The sequence below is a fragment of the Vicugna pacos genome, chromosome 11 (genome assembly GCF_048564905.1).
Source record: "Vicugna pacos chromosome 11, VicPac4, whole genome shotgun sequence".
Classification (NCBI taxonomy): Eukaryota; Metazoa; Chordata; class Mammalia; order Artiodactyla; family Camelidae; genus Vicugna; species Vicugna pacos.
Window position 1 is genome coordinate 70,711,988 of NC_132997.1, and position 27,064 is coordinate 70,739,051.

Here is a 27,064-nt window from a genome sequence, read left to right on the forward strand (position 1 = left end):
CTCCTTCCCCTCCCCCACCCCTTGCCCCCAACTGTAAACACCAACTGCAAGTCCAGGTTGTCACTTGGGCTTCTGACCAACTGGCTATAGATCAGAAGTTCCCAAAACCTCCTCCTCGGAGGTTCAATTAATTTGCTAGATCAGCTCACGGGACTCAGAGAAACATTTTCCTTACTAGATTACCAGTTTTATTATAAAAGGATATGACTGAGCAACAGCCAGATGAAAGATGCATAAGGCAAGGTATGTGGGAAGGGGTATGGAGCTTCCAACGCCCTCTATGCAGGCCATTCTTCCAGATCTCTATGTGCTCACAACCTGTAAGTTCTCCGAACCTCATCCTTTCGGGTTTTTAGAGTAGCTTCATTACACAAGCATGGCTGATTAAGTCACTGGGCCATTGGTGACTGAAATCAATCTCTAGCCCCTGGACTGAAAGTTCCAACCCTCTAATCACAGAGCTGGTTAACCCTGGCAAGCAGCCCTCACCCTCAGGTTATCAAGGGACTTCCCCAAAGTCACCTGCTTAAAATAAAAAAAAGACAACTCTATGGCTCTCATTACTTAGGAAATTCCAAAGCTTTTAGAAGCTACGGGCCAGGACTACAGACTAAGACCAAAGATATATTTCTTATCATAAATCACAATATCACAGCACCAAAAAGTCAAGGCAGACTTAATGAGACAGCAACAATCTATTTAAGATTGGCAATTTGGCATGTCTCTGAAAACCCCTGTTGTATATGGCTAATTCTCCAGGAAAGGAAAAGGCAAGTGACAATGCTTAGGCAATAAATCTTACATCTACAGTTTAAAGTACAGTATCACTAAGACTCAGGCATTTTAGGACAAACTAAGTGATTCATTTTTAAAAGGCTCTATTTGAACATGCTTCCTTCTTATGAAGAAAAGGAAACAAACTTTAATTAGTGGAAAAAGTAATGGAGTGAAAAACCTACAACATAGCAGTCTGACAAAGACATAATTATGGGCTTTTATGAAATAGTAACAGAATTTTAAAAACTGAATAAGCAGTGGTTCAACAAATACATGGCATGTAACTCTAACATAAACAATATGCTTGAGGCTATTCTTTAATAGCAATACTTTAAGGTATACTGAAGCTGAGCTAAGATCCCTTTAGTTAGTAAATTAATTCTAATATCAGGTTGCAATTTAAACCATGATTTCATATAGTAATTCTTAAGAAACTTTAGACCCCATTGTATAAAAAACAAGGTCCAGAATTCAGATGAAGCCAAGAGCAGAGGCACGATCTGAATGGAACTACTATTCAGTGGGCCTAAGAGACTTCTGGGTTTACGAACATCTCAGCAACTACACCTCACAGTCCAGCCATCAAAGAGGCTGTTATCATTATCTGATATTACTTTAAGCACACATTGAATACAATACTGTGTTAAGTACTACACACATACCAATCCACAGGGACACTCCATCTATCTGGAGTCTATAATTAAAAAGATATGAAAACAGGTATTTCTGGACATGTAACCTCTTTTACCTACCTCAATACATTCAGGCTAGGAAAAGTACCTAATAGCTACATACCATGGCTGGACAAGCCCACATAAAAGGTCATGATTATGACATAGTATAATGAATTTTTTTTAAAAGATGCTCTTCTACAAGTGGTTTTTTTTTAAACTCTGAGCCAAATAACAGATATCCTCCATCATACAGAGATCTATTATGTGAACATCTGCTGAGGCATTTGTAACACAGGAAATTAAACTCAGTGTATGATCCCAGGGAACTCATTAATGAAAGCCCTCTGGGAACACGTACAAAAGATGATTACACCTCAAAGCTGTTGCCTAAAGATTGAAACATAAGCTAGAGTAAGAAACAGGCCACTCTGACCCAGTCATGTATCCTGAATCCATGCCTTTGTTTTGTTAATGTTCTTTGCACTACAGAATAAATTCAAACTATTAGGTTTGGGGAAAAAAAGACTATTATTAATATAAGTAATTACAGCAATTAAAGCTGAAAATTACTAAAACTGTGAAATCAAGCTTCATTATAAACCCATCAAAAGGCTGAAGAATTACACTTTCTTGGTAACACAGAAAGCTATCAAAATTCATCAAGGAAAAATTATGCTTTGAATAATGAATCAAATCACTGATATCATAAAAAATTAGAAATTATTAGCTGTATAGAAAATTGACCAAGAAATTAAACTGGCCTAGTGGAGCTTGCTCCAGAAAATACTTTCACAAAATGTCTCCAGGGTTGAAACAGCATGTCAAAACATTCTGTATCCACTAAGTATCCTTGAGGATCAAGGACCTAAAGAAGAATAGAATATTTAAGTTCTAGCATTCTGGAACAGGGGTATGTTTGAAAGGAGATCCATGACACTATTACAATTTATTCTTCAACACATTTCATATGTAATACCAGTTAGAATGGGAAAGGCTGGTGAGAATTTTATAAGTCAATAAAGTATTTCATAGGCCTGAAGGCTGGTTTAAAGTCATATTATTTTTCCTCTACCACAAAGTAAATATATGATATCACTCATTATTATTTTCTTTTTCATAAAACCCAGGGGGAGGGAATAAAATGGTTAAAATACCTTTTGTTAAGCTATAAAGCTGTGAAGACATCTTTGTAAAAATAATAATTACTATTATAAACATGATAAGTGAACAAAGTTGGATAATTTATAGGGTATTCAGTATTACCTGTCTAGGGCACCTTCTAGGTGCTCATGGGAAACATCAAAATAGTAATTGGTATGTTCTCCACTAGTAAAGGCATTTGAACTTCCTGCATGCTCACTGAGAAACTGGCTGTATTCATTTTCTTTAGGGTATTTCTTTGTTCCCAAAAATAGCATATGTTCACAAAAATGACTTAAGCCAGCAATATTTGCAGGATCTGACAAGGAACCTGAAAGAGAAGAGACAAATCTATATAAAAAACATTTTTTTTAAAATGTTGAAAGATATCAAGTACTGATGAATCACAGATGATTTGGAAATTTTGTTAGTATGACAAATCTAACCATACAGTCAGAGCAAGTTAAGCATAGGCTACTCTAAAATGGTGTTGTTTAGATTCTAGTCCCAGCTTCAGTTTGTTTGTGACCGTCGGCAGACACTTAACTTCTATGGATATTAGTTTTGTCATACATCACACTGAGAGAAAGAGCTGAATTCACTGTTCTACACTTTCTAGCTCTTATATTTCATTGCAGGAAACAATATAGCATAGTGCTAAGAGCATAGGTTTGGGGGTTAGTAACTCTACTAGCTGTGAAACTTTGAGCTAAATACTTTATCTTGCTTCAGTCACTTTTTGTATATGTGCCTTACTTAGAGAGTTGTGCAAATACAAATTAGATAACCTGCAAAGAACACTGTGCTATGCTTGGCAATAATTATTCGTTCAACTTATGATGGTTATTATCTTACTTCCCTAATTCTAAAATGCCGTTGAGTGAAATAAAAAGCTTTTCATAGAGGAAAGAAGAAATACACCTCACTAAATGTATACCTGGATTAAGAAGTAACTTGTTTAAAGCAATATTAAATGTGGAAGAAATGTGCACACAAGAATTTAGGAAATGCGGTATTTCCTAGTGTACAAAAAGTATATGAAAGTGAAGGCATCAGAACTGTTACTGAAAAGGATGGGAATGAACTTCCTTGCTGCTAGGTCACCTTAGCGAGGAACCTAACAAGGTAAAGGTAAATGTAAGATGATTTAACGCAGACGACTGTAGATTACCAACAGCTGTGCAGGGCTACTGTACAAAGTAAGGCACATCAAACTGGTAACCACCAGGTCTTTATTCACACAAATATGGAGAGTTCTAATAAATTAATGTCAAAATTAGGTCAGTGAAACTGAACAAAGCTTAATTCACAATTTTAAATTGTACCTATGTGTACATCAAGTGCTGCTGATGATTTATCCGTGGTGGGATCACTGATGAGAAGTACTTTGATACCATTGGCCAGTTCTAGCCCACGGTATTCTCGCTTGTCTTCAGGAGACTTAATGATATGATTTTCTAGCCTCTTGATAGCTGGATTATTCATTTTGCTGTAAGTCTTTCTTTGGAAACTGAAAAGAAAAAAAAACTATTAATTGTTGGATTGTGCTTTCTCTTTTTTAATAAACAAAGAATAACATGTGGAGGAAACTTATTTTGTTCCTTTTTCTTATAATGAAGTACAGTTGACCCACAACATTAGTTTCAGGTGTATGACAGTGATTCATTATAAATTGATCACCACAATAAGTCTAGTAACCATCTGCCACCATAAAAAAATTATTAAAATATTATTAACTATATTCCCTACATCCACATTGGCACCTGTTTTATAACTGGAAATCTGCACCTCTTAATCACCTCCATCTATTCTGCCCAACCTCCCTCCTCTCTCCCCTCTGGCAACCAAGAACTTCCCCTCTGTATCTGTTTTGTTTGTTTGCTTGTTTAGTTTTTTTTTAGATTCCACACTTAAGGGAAATTATATGGTATTTGTCTTTCTCTGACTTATTTCACTTAACATAATACTCTCTGGATCCATTTGAGCTATTGCAAATAGCAAGATTCCATGTTTTTCATGGCCGAGTAATATTCCACTGTGTGTGTAGAAGATGTACACACATACAGGAATATTAGTCATGAAAAATAATGAACTCCTGCCATTTGCCATTCATCAATGAACACTTAGGTTGCTTCCATATCTTAGCTACTGTAAATAATGCTGGAACAAGCAGGACTGCCTATTATTTTTCAAATGAATGTTTCCATACTCTTTGGATAAATATCTAGAATTGGAATTGCTGGGTTGAATGATAGTTCTAATTCTAAATTTTTGAGGAATCTCCATACTGTTTTCCATTATGGCTGCACAGATTTACATCCCGCCAACAGTGTACACGGGTTCCCTTTCAGTCTGTGTATGTCTTTAAATCTAAACTGAGTCTCTTATAAGGCAGCATATAAACAGGTCTTATTTTTTAATCCATTCAGGCACCCTATGTCCTTATCAAAATCATGAAGCACTTAGCTCATTTACATTTAAAGTATTTATTGATAGGCATATAATTATTATCATTTTGTTCATTGTTTTCATAAATTTTCTCTTTCCTTTTTTTGATGCATTTGTAAAATGGGATTATTTTCGTCATTTCTCTTTCTTAAAGTTTGTTATTACTGTATAGAAATACACCAGATTTCTGTATACTGATTTTTTGTATCCTGCAACTTTTCATTATTAGTACTCTTTCCTTTCTTATTCTCTTGTTCCCTTTGCTTGTGATTTGATGACTTTCTTTAGTGTTATGTTTGAATTCCTTTCTCTTTATTTTTTGTATATCTGTTACAGGTTTTTGGTTAGCAGTTACAATGAGGTTCATATACAACAATGTGAAAATCTGTCTTCTAGTCCTCAGGTCATTCTCAGAGATGTTTGTTCTACATGTAGTTATAGTTTTGGTGTGTCCATGGGAGGAGGTAAGGTCAGGATCTTCCTACTCTACCATCTTCACCTAGACTCTAGAGGAAACTTTTTATAGCTTATCTACAGGGTATAATCATTTCTCTCCTCCCTCTTATCCTTCATTCTTTCAGAGAAATGCTAACAATATTGTTTTCATGGAGCCAGTTTGTATCTAGGAGAGCATATGGATGGGAATTTGAGACAGAATTGGTTGGGCCATGAGTTGGTCAGTGTGCTGACCTAGAACAGTGTTCAGTTACCAATAACTGCTTTCCCATATATTTCAGAGGTATTTACTAGAGTAAGTGAGATGAAAAGTTGTACAAGTATTATTATTGGGTCAACCAAAACACTACTCAAACTTATGATATTCAAAGATAGGGCTGATCTGGAACTCATGGGTCTGACATGCACATGCTCAGAACCTAAGGAACAACACCACTAAGGAAAAATCTTGTGAAGTCCCAGTAAAAATAAGACACTTGGGCTGTCCTATGAAGGCAGCAAAAGTAAAGACATAAAAACAAACAAAACGTTGGAAGGACTCCAGGCAATTTTTTTAATCTAGTGAAGAGTTGAATGTCAGACTAGGAACAGTCCAATGACCTTAACAGAGATGTTAGATAATTTCTCAAACAAAGGACTTCCCCTTCCCCCCATAGTCCTCTCCTTTCTTCTCTAGGAAGGCTGGAGTTACAGCGATGGGAAGGGACTATTAACACACAGAATCCAGTAGGAGTATAAGTCGATATTATTGCATTGAAGGGATTTTCCAGATCTGGGGTATGTATGTTTTTGAGACTAAAAAACATAGACTATTTTTGTCTATGTTGGGGACTGCTTAAGAGACAAAAATTGAGCCTGCTATTAACAGTAGGCCAATGAACTAATTAGGTAAAGCCAAAAACTTTTCTGAAACTCGGAGGAAAAAATGATCCTAGGCTAACACATTTGCTTCTGATCTGGAAGACAGAAGAAGCGGATCTAACTGCTCCTTAAAGATTGACAGACATTCAGATTTAAAGGTAAATCATAAATAGGCATGAAATTAATTTTGGATAAAATATTTATTTTTTGTGTTAAAATCTCTCAAGATAAAGGGAGAGAAAAATCCAGTTTGCTTTTATTAGACTATCTTTCTCTATGAAATCATCTGTAACTAGTCTTCCAGGTAACAACTGATAAACCAAAGAGGTTCACTCATTTTAAGAATGTCCACTGGAATTATACTATAGGTCATACTTAATGTGTAATACTGATTTTTTAAAAAAACAAATAATACTTTACACAGACAGTACTAATAATCTTGCCCTGTTTATAGTAAAAGTATTTTCTTTAAAAACAGAGCATATTCATACTAACATTTTAGGGATATAAGGCCACCATGGAAAATTCAAAAGCAATTTGGAAGTGAAAAGGCATTATTTATGACTCCTTTCTATTTTCTTAGCCATAAGCCACTTAAGTTCAATGTCAAAGACAAAAATATCTAAGTGAAAAGTCTTTAAAAATGGTGTTTTGTGGTTAAAACAAAAAATTCTTAAAATAACAGAAAATGGTCTATCTAAGCCTCCAAAGAGGGTCATAACAATAAGAATCCTGGTTCAGGTATTTCCCAAAGGACAGACAATCTGTTTGGACTGCAGCAAATGCCTTCAGTACACAGACGGCTTCAAAAACTTTAATTTGGGTTCAATATGCAGTACTGTTTAAAAAAATAAGTTCCAACCTAGCAGCAACATTAAGATTAAATAAGTCATGAGGCAGTCTCCATTAAGACCCCCAGCAAGAAAAACAGCATTAAAAAGCAACAGTAAAAAAAAGCTCCACGTGCACCACAAAGGATGCCTAAGCTCCTTCCTGTAAGGCTCTGCTAGAGGAAGGGAGAGGCTTGGAATTCTAGTGATGGATTCCATTAAGTGGGAGAGAAACCAAAGGCTACTTATTTTGGTTCCATTGCCATTGTTTACACCCAACTCCCTCTACAGTGCTTGCCCCAGGCTAGTTCGATTTATAGGGAAACCACGGGTTACAAATTATTAAAATGTAATAATGATGATAATGATGATGACCATGAAACAAGCTCTAAAACTTCTGTCCAATCCATAACTATATTGGGGAGATGAAATACAGCTCACTTTGGAAGGACTGTCTTATTCTGTGGGAGGTGAAAATTCATTATAATTAAGATAACCACCCTCAAGTATATGCTACATTCTGTATTTTTTTCAGGGTTCAATTTCCCTTGTCCAGCTTTTCATTTTCTTAGAGGAATAAAAATTATCAGAGTCCATCATAGGCATGTATATAACTCATTTGGACACTGAAGCTATGCCTGGCTAATATCCCTGGTATGGGTGAGAGTAAAGAAATGGATTTATTCTGTAAATCAAGCATAAAAATTAATCTGACTCCTTGACAGTATATGAGATCAAAGACAGACATATATTTCTAAGCTGGCAATGCTCCCAAATCAAATATGACTTCTTGAGGAAGTAAAAGCCAAAAGAAACAGTAGCAACATCTTCAAACAAGACCCGACCCCAGCAATCCATATACATTAGGCACAGTCTGCCTTTACCTATAGCATATCTATCAATATGTTCTACAACAGAATGATTCTCACCTTCTGGAGAACTGAAGGAAATGACTGGGAACTCCTCCTCTGATGATGAATTCCTCAACAGCTTGCCTGTCTCTGTATTTATACTCATGAGATCACATGTCTATCCAACTCAGCTCCCTCATTAGCATTTTATTTATTGCAAATGTTCTCCAATGCACCAACGAGCAAGCGACAATGTATTCGGACTTTTAGATGATAAATTAGTGCTAACTCAAATGCTTTTCCAGATATCTTTTTGATATTTTTAACCTGTCAAAGTCAAAATCTTGGGAGTAACAAAATTACTTTCAATTTTAGGGACATTATCATACAACTTCATAATAAGGCACAGAACTGTCAATGTTTAGCATTCTGATAAACTGGAGATGTTTAGTAATGATAGCGTATCTTGTAACTTTGTTCAGAATTTAAAACAATGACTAAAATCACAGAAGATAAAAGCTGGAGCAGCCTTTAGATGTTATCTACTTCTCTGCAGTTTTTGAACTGGGAGCATTAATTCTTAGAATGCAAAACATCAGAAACCACCAGAGACCTACTGAGCCAGAATCCACATTTTTACAAGATCCCCACATAGGTTAGCCCCTTCATCTTACTTGTAAGGAAACTTAAGGCTACTTGTCCAAGACCATACAGTAAAAATTTACAGTTAGGACTCAGCTCTTAACTACCAGTCCTGTGTCCACCTCAGCACCCCATATTCAAACAATTAAGGAGGCCTGTTAAGGTCCAGATGCCACACCATGCATACTGGTTACAAAGTTAAGTGCACCAGAACCTGTGCTCTAAAGGAATCCAGACTTGTGAGAGATGAAAACAAGTCATTATCTTTTAAGTGTGGTGACAAAGTTATCCCCTGGGTACTACGGCAGTAATGAAAGGGGCACCTAACACTCTCTAAGAGGGGAGACAGGGAAAAGAGAAGATGAGTAGAAGCATGTCAAATAAGAGGAAGGGAATACCTGAGCAAAAAATGGTGGTGAGGAAAAAATATGAGGCATTCAGAGGAAAAACAAGAGCCTGATGTTAATAGAACTACAAGCAAAACTTCCACTGAAAGATCATGGACTTTTATCTAGGCCTCAATTGCAGGTTTGCAAAACAAATTTCCAAACAGATCAATAAAAATTCCTGTATCAAGAGAAAAACTTTAATGCAAATAATTTTTTATTCAGATGACACTTTATAGTCTTTTTTCTCATATCTCTTTAAGTGTCTCAGCCAACTGAATAGAAGATTGAGCAATTTTACTTTGCCTTTTGGTCCTTACTAACCCCCATGGTCCCAGACATATTTAAAGTTAGACTCAATCCATTTCTAATTTCTAAATGGATGACTTATAAACCTCAACAGGTAAGTGATGGAGCTAATAGTCAAATTACAAGTTAAGACCTCCCTTCTGTGGAATCCATCCACTCACTCCCAAAACCATAGGTGGAAGTCAAGTTTACCTATGGCACTCCTGAATGTGGAGGAGGTGCCCAGAGAGAAAATGCCTGAAATTAGAATCACATCACAAACCTCTCTTCCCTGTACAACTCAGAGGTCAGGAAGAGAGAATATCAAGGCAGTGGTGGTAGAAGCCCTTGGATGCCTCACCATAAGATCACATATCATATTCCCAAATACTATTCATGTTACTTTACCGAAAAATAACATGTCTCAGGGAACCAACTATGCCATGGCTTTTCAGTTAGAGGGACCAACGTATCTCACTTCATGCACCAGCTGTATCATAAAGGTGAGTACAAACTAAAATCCTGTCAATTAAATCTTACTTTCTCATGATGAGATGAACTGCCTTTGTTCCAGGCAGAATGTCAGCTGCTCTAACTCTATGCCCTCTGAAAAGGAGTTTACAATGAAAAAAACAAACCCTTAAATGAACATGGGTTGTTGTAATTTAAAGGAATCCTACGGCAATAACGGTTTAGAGAAAAGAGCTTTTGCAAATTTTGTTACAGTTTTGGTACATCCAGATCAATGGTTGTTCATTCCAAAAGCAAAAGCTTAACATGGAATAATTTATAGAAACTTTATGAAGATTTAAGCAAATGAACAAAAACTCCATTTTACACCTCTTGCCACAGTTAACTACAGGTTTCTAACAGTTGTAGTTTGGGGACCCAGGGTGTTTCCCAAGTATCCTCCTTCCACAGGTAGCCTTCCAGCTGTTAGAAAATGTGAGACAGATGCCACTGTACAAAACTAATCCTAACAACTATTCCCAAACTGTCATATGCTTTATAAACTGCTCATTGAATCTTTCCATTCTCCATAAGTGGCAGGTCACAGCAGCTGTTCCTGACCATTCTCCTCAATCCCAGATGAGAAACAAAAGCTCAGTGATTAAGTGGCTTGCCCAAGGATATTCACACAACTGATCTGCGGCAAAGCTGGAACTACAGAGGAAGCGTGGGAAGGGGAGGAGCAGAAGGTGATGCTTAAGGAAATCATACGTGACTTTCTTCCCCAGCTCCCAGTAACCACCCCTCAGCCCTTCCCTGACCCCATTCTCCTCCCTTACAATTCCAAATAATAAAAACAAGAAAATAAAAATTAAACTAGGTCAACATAAATGCTCCAAGGAAAACTTCCAGTTTTTCACTCATTTCTCCTTATACAGAACAGAGATAGGTAGAGGAAGGAGCCTGGAAGAATGTGTCTAACCTGCCGAAGGAGTCTCTGGGCTGAGAACCATATTATCTACTTTGCTAATAAAAAATAAAAAGGAAAATGTATGGTAGGATTAAATGTATAGCAGGTTTCAAGAGAGACAAGAGCGTGTAGAGTTGTCTCATGGATGAAAGGAAATATGAAAGTAATACCATAGTAGACATGGTATGGTTATGGGTGATTTATTTTTCAGAAGCATACATTAAGACATAGAAAAAAAGGAGAAAATAACAATCATCTTGGTAGATGCAAGTGAAGTGTTTAAATTAAACAACCATTCATATCTTTAAAAATAGTCAGCAAACTAGAAATAGAAAATTTCTTCATCTAAAAAAACTACAAAAACTACAGCAATTATCATACTTAATGATGAAATAACATATTCATCCTCCATCCCTACAAACAAGATGCCACTATCATTTCTTCTATTAAATATTGTACTAGTAATTAGGACCAGTCGATAATGCAAGAAAAAAAAAGATAAGAAAGAAAGCAAAAAAAGAGCTAAGACTATTCATAGGCAAAGTAACTGTGTACACAGAAAATCCCAAGAATCTACTGACAACTTCCATCTCTGAGTGGGATATAATAGGTCATGGCAACCTGATTCAGCTTCAATAACTAAAAAGCCACAAAAAAAATTACAAATCACATTTTCAAGAATGTTGGAAAGTTGTAGAAGCAAAGAGAATTGGATAAACTGGAATTCCGGAGAAAGAGTCCTCTGAGGTTAGCTGATAATCATCACCTGTTTTCTTCCTGGGAGGTATTTGCCAATTCTGGGTTCACACTAAAGATCACGCATGGGCTAAAGATCCAGAAGGGCTCTACTCAGGGAAGAAAAATAAGCGAGGCTCTGGTGGGTCCATGAACTAGGGTGACAGAGTAAAGCCTCAAGATGCCCCAAATTCACAGGAGATTTTCTGAAGATACTACTACCTATCAATCAGAATGGCTAAAATGAAAAGAATGGAAAATACCAAGTGATGGAGAAGTCACAGTGATACCGAGCAGGACCTGTGGTTCTCCCTGGTACAAATCTTTTCGTGTTCCCCATCTCTTGTTTGTAGGAAATAGGTCATGGTCAGTCTCCTTGACCTCTGAGTTCCAAAGGGCAGATCCAAACAGCTGCTAATCAGGGAAGGAAAGGAATACAAAAACAAGGGAGGAAAAATCAAGAAACAACAGTGCAGCCTTGGGGCAGGGTCCTGGTTCCTTCTCGAGGAACGTACATAACATTATCTTTAAGTTCTTCTGTAGGAACTAAGTCTCCCCAACCTCTGCCTCTTGTTTATAGAAAAGCTGAAGTCTCTCAGGCCTTAGATATTTTTTCCTGAGGGACACATGGTCCACCAGATTGTTGGCATTCTGATTAAAAGCAACTTTCCTTTTTGTTACCAAGCCTGTTGCCCCAGGATCATACCCCTGCCCCTCCCTCAAATAGAAACCAATTACTCTTATCAAAGTCTCAGGAGGCAGCCACAAAGAGAATAGGAACTGGTTAGAACCAACAAAGCCCAAAATGGCAGAGGATTTGACTTCCAGTGGACCTCTAGCCTCATTATACGCTCATTTTCATGCATTAGCACGCTAAATGACATATTCACCAGTGCCATGACAGCTGACGACTACCAGACTACCATAACAACCGGAAAAGGACGGAAAAGAAAGGCTATTGGACCAGAAACGGATGCAACATTGTAAACTGACTATACTTCAATTAAAAAAAAATAAATAAAAGTAAATAAAGGCTACTGGTTCCAGCAAACTCAGAAGGACATAATGGGGAAAGTCTCTCGTAAAAGTCCATGTGGCCCGTCCCAGGCTAGAGGTCTCTAGACCAGCCATCTTGGCTGATGGCTCCCCAGTAAATCCCCTTTCCCCATACCCTCCACCCAGTATCTTTCTTTACTTTTCCCCACTTGAGTGCTTTCTTTCCTCTTCCTCTTCTGAGCAATAAAACAGCCATTCACTTTGTCCCTCTGCCTCTCCTGCAAATTCTTTCACAGCCGGTGGCAAGGATCCACACTTTCACAGGCCCCCTAATTTAGGGGTCTCACTAGCCACTAACAATAGAGCAATCCAAACTTCCATACACTGCTGGTGGGAATACAAATTGGTACAACCATTTTCAAAACCTGACAGTATATACTAAAGCTGACAATATGACCTAACAATTCATGTTTTATATACTCAAAATAAATACAGTTATATGTTCGTAGCAATACTATTCATAATAGCCAAAACTAGAAGAAATCAAATGTTCATTAGCAGTGAGAAGATAAATAAACTGTGATATCTTCACACAAACAACATTAAAAATGAATAATCTAGAACAAAGAATAAAGATAAGGATGAATCTCACTAACGTAAGGTGGAGTCAAAGAAGTTAGATGCTAAAGAGTATTTTTTTCCTCCTATTTAAATACAGGCCAAGAACAAGTAAAATCAAGCTATGCCTTTATGTTAGGATGGTGGTTACCCTTGACTTAGGTGTAGTGACCAGAAGGAAATATGAGGGGGGCTTCTGAGATGCTGATCATGTGCTGGTTATACAGCTATGTTCATACAGGTAGGTTCTGTTTGTGAAAATTTGTCAAGCTGAACACATGACATATTTCAATTAAACATTTTTTAAAATAGAGTTTTTGAAAATACCATAAAACACAGTAAATTAAAAGGGGAGAGAGATATATGAATTACTCAAGGTTAGAAAGATCATCCACCAAAAGTCATCCTGGAAATGGTATCACTTGGATACAGAGAAGTAGCTATTCATATAAAACAGGTGCTAAACTAAGATGGCTCATAAGAAATAATAGTCCAATTAACATGATAATTAGCTAAACCTTCACAGGTGTGTCCTGAGACAATTATTTCCATTGATGTCATCTTGGCCACAAGAACTAGGAGAGCCATGTAAGCATAGCATGAGTCGTAAGTCAATAATAAAGTATGTTAAATCTTTTAACGAGTCTTTACTCATGTATGATTTGAAAACTAGCTTTCAGCAATTACTTTAGACCTCAGTTAAGATTTAAAAATAAAACTTGACACTCCCAGCAACCAATTAAGAGTGACAAGCAATAAATGTAACCCAAATAAAGGCAAAATGATTAAACTTTGAATAAATTCTCCCCTCAACAATTTTCAACATTTACAGCAAACAACTTCTAACTCAAGATCTGAATTAGACAGGCTCTTTAATTTAAAACAAAACAAAAAGAATACTACATAAATCAGAATTTCTTCAAACTCAGAATTAATTTTACATTTTGGTCATCTTCCTCATAGGTTTTCCATGATCTCAGAACAGCAAGGACATCTCAAAGATCCCTATCATGGTCTCTAAAGATTAATTCAAAGGCTAGGAAGAGTTATCAACCTGTAACTAATTCTCTCAAGACAGCCCTGCAAGGTAAGGAAACCAGAAGCACTCATATTCTATACAGAGGGGTGTATCTTCACTTGAAGGCTCAATTCCACTCAGTTGCACATCCTGGTTCTGACAGAAAGAGAATCTGACCTCTTCAGATAATGCTGGTTCAGGAAACTTGACCTCTGCACAATTTCTCCATCTTGGTACCATTTCCAGTGACCCAAGGACCAAGTCCAGACAGTGTTCAGTAACTATACACCTACACTTCTACTAAATGACCCCTTTGCTGCTCAGATCCTGGATCCTACTGAACGCTTCTGGTCAAACTGGACTTTGGGTCCTCATCTATTACTGTCAATCAAGAGTCACATGAAGTGTTCACATGGGTGCACTAAATTAACAGAGGTACCTAAAGTTGCATCAGACTTGGGCAGACTTTACAGCATTTCTCCTGTAAAATAGGTAGAGATAAACTTCACCAAGGCAGTGTCTAGAACATAGTAGGCACCCACAAATGGTAACCTTATAATCATCAATATTATTATGTTTCTATGGTGGTGAGAAGTAAACAGACCACCTCAACAGGCACCATGTTATTACTGGCATTCTTAACACATACTCATGCAAATTCCAGTTGTATATCATCTCCAGGAATGGCTGGTAATAGGATGGTACTTCATAAGACTATCAGAAAGACGGGTAAGCGATTACCGCTTTATAATCACTACAGGCAAGCCACTGTTTATAGTCAATGGTTCTCAACAGAACCACTTGCTTCCCAAGGAGATATGTGGCAGTATGTCACAACTAAATTGTCACAACTGAAGGGTGCAACTGGCAACCAGTGAGGAGAGGCCAGGGATGCTGCTAAGCATCCTACAATGTACAGGACAGCCTTCATGACAAAGAATTATCTGGCCCAAATTATCCAGCACTGGTCAACAGTGCTAAGGATGAAAGATCTAGTTTATAGTTCTGACTTTATCATCCAAAAATAATGGATAACTACAACCAATTTAATCTACTTAAAATAAAACCAGGGGATAGCCTCAACAAAACACAGAAAAGCTGTGTATGTATTAAACCCCTCACCTATTTATTTTTAAAAATCTAAGCCAGAAAAGGCATAAATGAAGAAAGGGGGAAACTAATAATGAAGAAAGAGAGAGGTTTGCAGAAATCTTGTCCTTGAGTAAACAGCCTAGTACACAAGTAAAGGGACCTGCCTCAGAAAGGAGCACAGCCAGGATACGGCACAGATTCCTACTGAATGCTCAGTCAGTACTCAGAAACTCTTTATAGGGATCCTACCTCAATGAAGCCCTTAGGTAGATTCCATTATTCTCATTTTTCCTGGATGGGGAAGTTAAATTGCATAGTTATTTGGCTACGGCGACACAGGCATTAAATAAAAGGACTAAGATTCAAACCCAATTCTTTACGCACCAAAGCACCATGCTCTTAATCACTCCACCAAGTTAACAAGTTTATCTTATGTACAAAGACTAAATCCCTAGGATACTCACAGAAGCATTCAGTATGGTTATCTATGGACAGCAGACTATTAGGTGGTCTTAATTCTTTGTACTTTTCGTAACAGCACAGAAAGAATCTCTGAAAAGATAAAACTTAATGGACTTGAATGTACTAGTCTCTGCTTACTAAATTTATAAGCCCGAGGTGAACTTCTTGTTGTTGTTGTTAACTTGCATCAGCTACATCACAACAGGGCTAATAATAAAGAAAAAATCTAAGTTCCATTTCCATTCACTGTTGTTGCTGATAACTTGGTTCCCCTTCAGAAACCAGTTTGTTGGCTCACAACTGGTACAATTTCCAAACAAATTTTTAAAATTATTTGTGATGTAAGGGGAAAGCTTTAAGCAGACAACAAACAGAACCCCCAGCCTAATCCTGGAACCTACCTCCTCATTCAGTTGCTGACCTAATGTGGTTTGGCCCAATGCTGCTGTCAATTTTAGGATTCACTTTGTTTCTTTTACAAATAGGATAAGAACTGTAGGCAGTTTAGGAAGTAACAGCCTAGATGCTGACCTTTTATTTTTAAACCACAGATGCTATTCTATTTATTTAGATACAGACTTAAGCAAACTTACCCCTCAAGCCCCATCTAGGTGGCTGCCTACAACTTTGAAATTATAACCCTGTTGTTGTGTCCAAAAATAAAATAAATAAACATACAACACTTTCTTCTCCTCTTCATAGCAATGGTGGCATTTTTATTGTTATTAGTCTACATTATTGAACACAGCTATATGATGGAGACATACACATTACATGCCTTTCCTCATTTCATTCTTACCATAAACCTATGAGGTGGATACTATTATTGTCCCCATTTTGCTGATGAGGAAAAAAGCTTGAAGAGGGCAGTAATGAGTACCAGATTACACACACGTAAGGGGCAGAGTCCAGGCATTGTGGCTCCAGAATCCTAACAGCAATGTAAGCCAAAAGATAATGATATACATCTTCATGTATCAGAATGGACTCTTCCACAATACTATGACCAATCCATAAAAGCAATGTTTAAATATTTAAGACTATTAGGTAAAAGAGTGAACCCACTTTGTGCTGCTTTATTTTATTTTTCTTTTATTTTTATAATTACTTATATAATAAAGAAACAAAGCTATTAATGCTGATTGCAGATAGTTTTTATTAAGTATAAGAAAATACAAATTACCTTGATTGCATCATTTAAAGATAAACATTTTTAATGTATTTCCTTCTAGAAAATGTACTTACATACTTTTCCCATATAAACGGTTACAAACTTAAGTCCAACAACCCACTCTATACTTAAGACTCCCTATTCAAACAGCACCTGTTTGACAGCTACCCTAGAAAAACCCTAGGAAAAAGGCAAGGTAAGATAGAGCTGTCTTTCAAGACACCATAAACCTTCTAGAAGAGAACACAGGCAAAACATTATCTGATATAAATTGTACCAATGTTCTCCTAGGGCAGTTCTACCAAGGCAATAGAAATAAAAGCAAAAATGAATAAATGTGACCTTATTAAAATGACAAGCTTTTGCACAGCAAAGGAAATCATAAGCAAAACGACAGCTTACAGAATGGGGGAAAATATTTGCAAATGACGTGACTGACAAAAGGCTTAATTTCCAGAATATACAAACAGCTCATACAACTTATTAACAAAAAACAAACAACTCAATCAAAAAATGGGCAGAAGGCCTAAACAAACAATTCTCCAATGAAGACATACAAATGGCCAATAGGCTCATGAAAAATGCTCAGTATCACTAATTAACAGAGAAATACAAATCAAAATTACAGTGAGGTATCACCTCGCACCGGTCAGAATAGCCATCATTAAAAAGTCCACAAATGATAAATGCTGAAGAAGGTGTGAGAAAAAAGGGAATCTTCCTACACTGTTGGTGGAAATGTAGTTTGGTGCAGCCATTATAGAAAACAGTATGGAGATTCCTTAAAAAACTAAAAACAGACTTACCATATAATCCAGCAATCCCATTCTTGGGCATATATCTGGAGAAAATTATAATTCAAAAAGAAACATGCATCCCAATGTTTATAGCAGCATTATTTACAATAGCCAAGACATGGAAGCAACTTAAATGTTCATTGATAGATGACTGGAAAAGAAGTTGTGGGTGCGTGTGTGGGTGTAATGTATTATGACTCAACCATAAAAAAGAATGAAATAATGCCATTTGCTGCAACATGGATGGACCTAGAGATTGTACTAAGTGAAGTAAGCCAGAAAGAGAAAGAAAAATATCATACAATATTTTATGTGGAATTTATACGTGGAATCTTAAAAAAATGACACAAATGAACTCATTTACAAAACAGAAACAAACTCAAAGCACAGAAAACAAACTTATGGTTAGCAGAGGGAAAAAGGAGTGTAGAGGTATAAAATGGGAGCTTGGGATTTGCAGATATTAACTACTGTATATAAAATACATAAACAACAAGGTCCTACTATATAGCACAGGGAACTATATTCAGTATCTTGTAATAGTTTATAATGGAAAAGAATAGGAAAAGGAAAAAAATATATATATATATATATTACTGAATTACTATACTGTACACCAGAAACACATTGTAAATCGACTATTCTTCAATTAAAATAAATAAATAAAGACAGTGTTGTCTTTGAGTATATGGTTACCCAAACCCTTTTCCATCACTTTCTGTTCCCTGAATTTTGCAGACAACATACAAAGTTAGGCCTTGTCCCCAGCTCTATTTAGAAACTTTAGAGTATTTAAAATAAAGACTAATGCAAATTTTAAAATATCTGCATTCCTGAGTGGGATGAGAAGAGTAGAATTGCTCCTGATTGCCCAGCATGGTAGTTGAAGCCTAAGCAGGGATAAGAAGGCATGCAGTAAAAAAGAAGAGGAGGAGGAGGAGGAGGAGGGGAGGGGGAGGGGGAGGGGGAAGAAGAAGGAGAAGGAGAGGAAGAGGAAGAGGAAGAAGAAGAAGAAGAAGAAGAAGGCATGCATACTTTTGAGGAAACAGCCTTGAATGGGGTGTCAAAGCGCTAACAGAATAAAAAAGGCAACCACTCCTGGGACAGCCCAACATGGGGTGACAGTGCCCAGGAAGCACCTCAAAGGGAAGGAGGTGGCAGCAGGGATAATATATTGGTTACATTTAGAGGGATGAATAATTAAATAAGTATATTTATTAAGGATAATGATGGAATATAAAAAAAACATAAATACAAAACAGAAACAGACTCATAGACATAGAATACAAACTTGTGGTTGCCAAGGGGGCAGGGGGTGGGAAGGGACAGACTGAGGTTTCAAAATGTAGAACAGATAAACAAGATTATACTGTATAGCACAGGGAAATACATACAAGATCTTATGGTAGCTCACAGAAAAAAAAAATGTGACTATATACATATGTTCATGTATAATTGAAAAATTGTGCTCTACACTGGAATTTGACACGTTGTAAAATAACTATAAGTCAATTGAAAAAAAGTTAAAAAAAAAAAGCAAAGACAGGTATGGATTAAGGAAAAATAAAAATAAAAACTGTAGAGCAGAAAAAGAAAAAAAGGATAACAAGAATCAGAGTCCTTACTATCAGGGCAAAGAACTACAAACATGGAAAGGAAAAAAGCTAAAATGAACCTTGTAGTTTATTGGAATTGGAGGTTATCCTTGTGACTCATGGTTTTCAATATATATAAACAAATAGGAAATAAATGTAGATGCTAATGTGTATCTGTGTGTGTACAGAATATCTATCTATATCTATATCAAATACCTATTTATTTATATACGTGTATTTCTAGCTCTGATACTAAGAGTGCCTGGATGCAGTTATCCTCCTTCTCTTTCTCCCCAAACAGCAACGAGTACTCTTAGCACCTGGAACCTGGTTTCTAAATTTTATTCTCCACTGAAAGGAACCAGGGTTCCTTGGGAAATGGTTGATTCCAGGACTACGGCTGGGAAATTGCAAGATGAGCCTGGAATACCTTGTTATGTCAAAAAATAAGTACTGGATGTTAAATGGATATCAGAGCCAGCCTGAAAAGGCTCCCATTGCCCATATATGGGACAATTTGAACTTCAGATTAAATAATGACAGTAATGTATTAAAACCCTTTAAATAAAATAAGACATCAAAAGCCCATACTGATATAAATAGGGGGAGGGGATAGCTCAGTGGCAGAGCACATGTTTAACATGCACGAGGTCCTGGGTTCAATCTCCAATACCTCCATTAAAAAAATACAACAAAAAAAGACAAAACTAACTCTGAAGTAAATCAGTAAAGGATATAATTGGAAAACTGGTAATATTCAAATGGAATCTGAAGTTTAAATGGTAATAATGTATCAATGTTAATTTTCTGATTTTAATGACTATATTATGGCTATACAGAATGTCCTGTTAATAGGAAATCACACTAAAGAATTAGAAGGTGACAGTGCATCAAACTGGCAGCTTACTGTCAAACGTCTCAGGAAAATACTCTTTTTACTATAGTTGCAATTTTTCAGCATGAGACTTTTAAAAATACATCTCTTCATACCTCTTCATGATTAAAAAAAAAAAAGTCAACAAATTAGGAATAGAAGGGAACTTCTTCAACCTGATAAAGGATATCTATGAAAAAGCCAAAGCTGGCAACATAATTAATGGTGAAAGACTGAATGCTTTCACCTTAAGATCAAGAACAATACAAGGATGTCCACCCACTCCATTTCTATTCAGCACTGTACTGGAGGTTCTAGCCAGACCAATTAGGCAAGAAATTGAAATAAAGACATCCAAATTTGAAGGGTAGAAATAAAACTAGCTCTTTTCACAGAAGACATAATCTTGTATATATAGTAAAAAAAAAAAAATCAACTGTACTTCCTAAAACAGCAAAGAATAAACTAAAATTGAAATAAGAAAACAATTCCATTTACAATAGCATCAAAAAATAAAACAGAAATAAATTTAACAAGGAAATGTAAAACTTATACAGTGAAAACTGCAAAATGTTGTTCTAAGTAATTAAAGAAGATCAAACAAATGGAAAGAACTCCATATTCATGGATTAGAAGATTTAATATCTTTAAAATAACAATACTCCTCAAATAGATCAAAATCCCATCTGGTTGCTTCTCTGCAGAAATTGACAAGTCCATCCTAAAATCTGTACAAAAATGTAAGGGATGCAGGATACTGAAAACAATCTTGAAAAGTAAAAACAAAGTTAGAGGATGCACACTTCCTGATTTCAAAACTTACTATAAAGCTATAGTAATCAAAATAGTGTGGTCTGGATAAGGACAGGCTTACATATTAATGGAATAGATTGAAAGTTCAGAGTAAATCCTCATCTTTACAATTAACTGATTTCTGACAAGGATTCCGAAACATTTCAATGGGGAAAGAAAATCTTTTCAACAAATGATGCTTTTCAATTAGATATCCACATGCAAAAACATGAAGCTGTACTCCTACCTTACACCATACACAAAAATTAACTCAAAACATATCAAAGACCTAGATATAAGGTAAGAGCTAAAACAATAAAACTCTTAAAAGGAAACATAGGGTAAATCTTTATGACCTTGGACTAGGCAGTGGTTTCTTACATATGACACCAAAAGCATAAGCAATTTAAAAAATGATAAATTAAACATGACCAAAATTTAAAACTTTGTTTCAAAACACATAATCAAGAAAATAAAAAGATAACCTACAGAATGGGATAAAATACTTGCAAATCATACATCTGATAAGTAACTTATATTTAGAATATATAAGGAACACTTACAACTCAATAAAAAGACAACCCAGCTGAAAAAAATCGGCAAAGGATCTGAACCAACTTTTCTCCAGAGAAGATATACAATGGATAATAAGCATATGAAAAGATACTTAACATCATTAATCATCAGGGAAATGCAAATCAAAACTGCAATGAAATATCACCTCACACACACAAGATGGCTATCACAAAAAACACATATAATAACAGGTGTTAGCAAGGATGTAAAGAAACTGGAACTCTCATATACTGCTGGTAGGAATATAAAATGATGCAGCTACCTTATAAAATAGACTGGTAGTTCCTCCAAAAGTTAAACAGAGTTTCCACACAACATAGCATTTACATTCCTAGGTATATACCAAGAGAAATGAGAACATATAGCCATATGGAACTTGTACATAAATGTTCATAGCTGTATTATTCATAATATCCCAAGACAAGGAAATAACCTAAATGCCCATCAACTGATGAACGGATAAATAAAATACATCATATTCATATAATGAAATATTATTCAGCAATAAAAAGGAATGAAGCAGTGACACATGCTCCAACATGGATAAACTTTGAAAACATTATGCTAAGTGAAAAAAGCCAAACACAAAAGACCACATATTATATGATTAATATTCAGAATAGGCAAATCCACAGAGACAGAAAATAAATTAATGGTTGCCAGAGGCTAGAGGAAGAGGGAAATAGGAAGTCAATGTTAAAGGGTATGGAATTTCTTTTTGAGAGGATGAAGATGTTTAAAACTGATTGTGGTGATGGCTGTACAACTCTGTGAATACACTAAAAACCACTTAATGGTATACTTTAAATGAGTGAATTGTATGGAATCAATAAAGTTATAATAAATATAAATATATATATAACACTTATAATTATTACTATAACCCCTAATTTGTTCATTACTCTAATATCTGTAGAAAGATATTTTGTATTTTGCTGAGTCATGATAGAATTAGTATCAGTTTGGCTTATTGATTTATAAGTTTAAATACAAACAAATAACCATTTTACCTTAAAAAAAAAAAGGCTATTGTTTTAACCATGTATCCAACTGAACAAATAGTATTGTCTACTCACCTTCTAGGAATGCTATCTTCCCAGAGTCAGTGTTCGCATCTGCCTTATGTATGTGACCTGATCTACCAGAGATCCTAATGGAGTCATCCTGTTTCTCTCTGTCTTCCCTCCCCTGTTGCATTAAACTCAGCATCTTCTTGATATACTGTACACTAATTAGTTCTCCTTTCCTGCTCTCTCTTGTTGGGCATCTCTGAAGACACCTCAAAAGACTGGGAGAAGTGACTTGCTATTCCTTTTATGTGTGCCTACCTAGCCCAGGTTGACAGCTCTACCTATTTTCCTAGAAGCTAGCTTAACACTTCTACACTCACACACTCTCAACTCCTTCAGCCTTGCCTAGGGTCTAGACTATAAGGTAAATTTAGAAGCAGCAGAGCTGCCAATTGAAATGAACTTCTTAGGAGCTGTGGGATTTTTCATTTATTCAACCACATACAGTTGCCATAGGGATCAAATAACATGATGTGTTAATTCTTTATAAACCATAAACAAGGCAGGGAGTAGTCCTGATTACACAATCATTTCTGTAACTTCACAGCAATTTATATGCGTATTTTGTTTCATTTTAACTATTACCCAAAACCTCCAGTATGACTAAAAACTAGTAAGACTGGTTTTCTCCCATCACTTTTTAGCAAGGCTCACAAATTTAAATGTGTACAAGGCCAAAAAGGTAACGTAAATGAGCAAATTGTAGTAAGAAGGAATATATGTCCCATATGAAAGGAAAGTAGAAAGTAAATCTTAGCTCAGGCCAGGCGCTGCCAGGAAGGAATGGGGGCCCAGCATCACAGGTCTCGCGACTCTCCCTAAAGGGACTAAACTCTTGGGATTTTTAAGTGCTGATACACATTTAAAAAATATAGACTGCAAAACACATCCCAGCCTACTGGTTCACGACCACATGCTTTTATAGCTGGCTAGAATAACTCCCTAAAATAAAAACTACACAAAGTAATGAGGTAGCAACATTTTAGCACAAATAAAGAAAAGGAACGACATTATCAGCAGAAGCCAATGCTGTTTAAAAATCGAAACTTATTCAAACAGGGATTTTGAAGCTACTTAATAGTCCAATGCCTAGTAAAAAGAGGCCGTTGCAAGGGAACCCATTCAAGATAACAAAGCCAACCCATGCCAAAGAGGGCTAAACTCAGGTCTTCTGACTACTAGACAGAGTGACTTTTTCACTACATCACACTGGCTCCCAAGGGAATAGAATTATATGGAGAATGAGACATTTTGTCATGGGATGGAAGTTCGGAGTACAAACTCAGAACCAGGAGTCCAATTCACTGTTATCTTCCTGGAACAGACTCTGAGATCAAGAATATTTTACCCTAGATTAAATGGCACCCAATACCTAGCCCTTCAGATAGTGACTAATGATCTGTACATGGTGACTTGTATTAGCTATCAGAAGAGCACACAAGAACCACCGAGTACTCCCAGGGAAGAACGGGAGGTGGAAACTTTCACCAACTGAAGACAGAAGGAAAAAAATAGAGCTGATGTTTGTTTCCATTTTTCTTGTTTGAAAAGCAAAATTTCAAATGCGCTTGCTCCATAAAAGCAAATCTCTTTTTTCAGTTAAAAACAAAGGACTTCATTCTTTCTATGGATGAGTAATATTCCGTTGTGTGGAATATACATACACACACACACCCAAATCATCTTTATCCATTCATCTATTGATGGGCACTGAGGTTACTTCTACATCTTGGCTGTTATAAATAATGCTGCAGTAAACATATAGGACTGCATATATCTTTTTGAATTAGTGTTACCATTTTCTTCAGAGAAATACCCAAGAGTGGAATTGCTAGATCATATGGTAGTTCTATTTTTAATTTTTTGAGGAATCTCCATACTGTCTTCCACAACGGCTGCACCAATTTACATTCCCACCAACAGTGCACAAAGGTTCCCTTTTCTCTACATCCTCACTAACACTTGTTATTTGTTGTCTTTTTGATGATAGCCATCCTGACAGGTGTGAGGTGATATCTCATTCTGGTTTTGATTTGCATTTCCCTGATGATTAGTGATGCTGAGCATTTTTTCATGTGCCTATTGGCCATCTGTATGTCTTCTTTCAAAAAATATCTATTCAGATCCTCTGCCCATTTTTTTATTAGGCACTATTTAACTCTTAAAACTGCCTGCATTACTGTATGTTAAATTGATTCATTTAAGTTTTCCCTTAAAGGGCAGGATTTTGATTTTTAGCATATATGTAATATGTCATGTGTTCTTCAAAAAAAAAAATTACCAGTGCCTAATTCAGAATCTCGGTCCTTAAGAAAGTCAATTATGCATTAGGTTTGCCCCACAAACCATTTTATCTTGTACATAGAAGAAAACAAAAACAAAGACAAATGAGTTAATGGGGCCCATTATGCAAGTCACTGAATTGTTGGATATTTTTTATCCAGTTACTATTGCAAGAGAACTGGGATTCTTTGTGACAAAAAGCTCCATAATAAGCAGTATTATCTTCCTCATAAACTCATCCTGATTGAGGCTCTCTTGTTACAGTACAAGGAAACTAGCGCTATTTTAAAAATTAAAACTGCTAAGAGTAGCAACTGATTATAAATACTGATATGCATCAGATGAGCTAAGGATTATTATTATATATATCACTTCATAAAACAATTATATAACTCTACTGCCAGCAACTCAATTGCCCTAGCATCATAATTCCAATTGATTATGAGAAACTGCCTATTCTCAGAGCCACAGTACAGCTAGAGAGCAAGGCAAAATTCCTTTTGAGGTTCTAACAGATCAGAGTTTTTATAAACATAATGTCTCAGATTCGTGGAGGTAGCTGGAACTTTAAAGATGATCTGGTCCAGCACCCACAACCACACAGCCAAGCTAATGGCAAACCAAGACCAGAATCCAATTGAATTGAGGCTTTGTATGTAGAGCTCTCTCCCACCACACTGTCCTGTCCCTTATGTCCTACACTTTTTCAAACCAACTTAGTTCCTATGAATAACTCAGAACTGCAAGAAGTCTTAGAAATACACTCCAACCTCTAATTTCTTTATAATAAGAAACATACACACAAATGCTAGTTACTGGTTACATTGACATTTAGAGTATGGAAATGGCAAACTGAGCAAAAATTGAATCGTGTTTATGATTAGAGCTTCCTACTTCCAGGAGCCTATGTCCCTGACAAATTCATCTAACAAATACTGAACTCCTACTATGTGCCAGGCACTGTTCTGGGTACCAGGGATACCATTATAGGGGACCCTTGCTCCTTCAGAGCTCCTGGCCCCAATATAATTCTACATGTCCTAAAATATAGCAGCGTGTAACACTGGGCAAAGGATCATCATGATCTTTCCATTGAACTCTTCCCTGAGATACCAATCTACAAACTGGATCATCATGCTGGTTCTCTTTCTGGGTGTTTACAGACTGCTCAGTCTTGTCTGCTGCCCTGAGGGGCCTCAAGTCATTGAACTTCCCAATACAGCCAGCTCTTGAAGTGCCAACAAGACTGCACCACTGTGCTCCACTGCTGCACCTGACCAATCTGTTCTCTTGGTATGCCATTAGAACACCAGCCACCCACCAGGCAGCAAAGACATCTCATCTGGCTGGATTTCTTCCCACTGTGTGCAGCCGAATGTCCTCACAAGAGCCTTCCCTACCCTGGTGGTTCCTCCTAGCTAATTTCAAAGTCACTCAGGCCCAAGTTCTTAGGCCTCTTTGATGCCTCCATCTTCCCCCCATACCCAGTCAAATCTGCTGAATCTCCTTTCACACCTAACTTCTGCAGACACTCTCCTTCCCTTGTTATTTGCACTACTTCTCTATCTTTTTGTTAATCTCTGCCTGCATTTCAACTGTGCTTCCAAAAACCAGCCAGATTGTCAAAAAACACAGCTTTCACATGCCACTCTAGTACTCAAAAGGTATCTGAGGCTCTCTACTTCCTTTAGGACAAAATCTTACTGTCCCTTGATTACATTGTGAATTGTCCTACTTCTGAGCCTTTACTAATACCATTCCTTCTGTCTAAAATATTCTTTCTCTTCCCCATTTCTGTTCATCCAAATCTTCCATTTCCTTCAAAGACACTTACTCCAATACTAGGTTCTCTATGAAGCCCTAACTGATCTCACTGGTAGAAAAGCATTCTCAGCTAAGGGAAAACAGTGCAAATAATCTGAGCAAGAGTGAATCAAGTAAGGAGACCAGTAAGACTGGATGGAGTGAAAGTGATTATTTTGGAAACAAGATCAGAGAGGTAGTGAGAGGCCAGCCAGATGCCAGAGAGGCTGCACTGCCACCCTGGGCAACTTCAGTAAGACCACCTTTGATGTCATCTCCAAGTCTCTACAGCTATCTCACCCCCAATCTCTGGAAAGAGAAGTTGTTCATCAAGTCTCCCTATCAGGAAGTCACTGACCACCTCATGAAGACCCACACCAGAGTTTCCGTGCAGAGGACTCAGGCTCCA

At 36.7% G+C, this 27,064-nt stretch overlaps 1 protein-coding gene and 1 long non-coding RNA gene across 6 annotated transcripts in view; one reads left to right on the top strand and one right to left on the bottom strand.

Annotated features, from left to right (window-relative positions):
* Positions 1 to 27,064, bottom strand: part of IDE (insulin degrading enzyme) — a 90,007-nt gene that overhangs the window by 57,523 nt on the left and 5,420 nt on the right. For 2 of the 4 annotated variants that reach the window (XM_072971609.1, XM_072971608.1), the window contains exons 2-3: positions 3,917 to 4,101; positions 2,715 to 2,922 (exon numbers count right to left, since the gene is read on the bottom strand). In XM_072971609.1, the coding sequence (XP_072827710.1) occupies positions 2,715 to 2,922; positions 3,917 to 4,101 (393 nt within the window). Of the gene's footprint in view, positions 1 to 2,212; positions 2,264 to 2,714; positions 2,923 to 3,916; positions 4,102 to 8,115; positions 8,260 to 27,064 lie in introns of those variants that run through there. The other 2 variants (XM_072971610.1, XM_072971612.1) reach the window with 2 other exon arrangements.
* Positions 45 to 27,064, top strand: LOC140699363 (uncharacterized). 2 transcript variants are annotated; one of them, XR_012077498.1, is made up of 4 exons: positions 45 to 243; positions 10,398 to 10,552; positions 14,086 to 14,209; positions 26,016 to 27,064. It is a non-coding gene; the product is annotated as an uncharacterized lncRNA (long non-coding RNA). The 2 variants fall into 2 exon arrangements; XR_012077497.1 differs by lacking the exon at positions 26,016 to 27,064 and adding an exon at positions 22,583 to 22,716.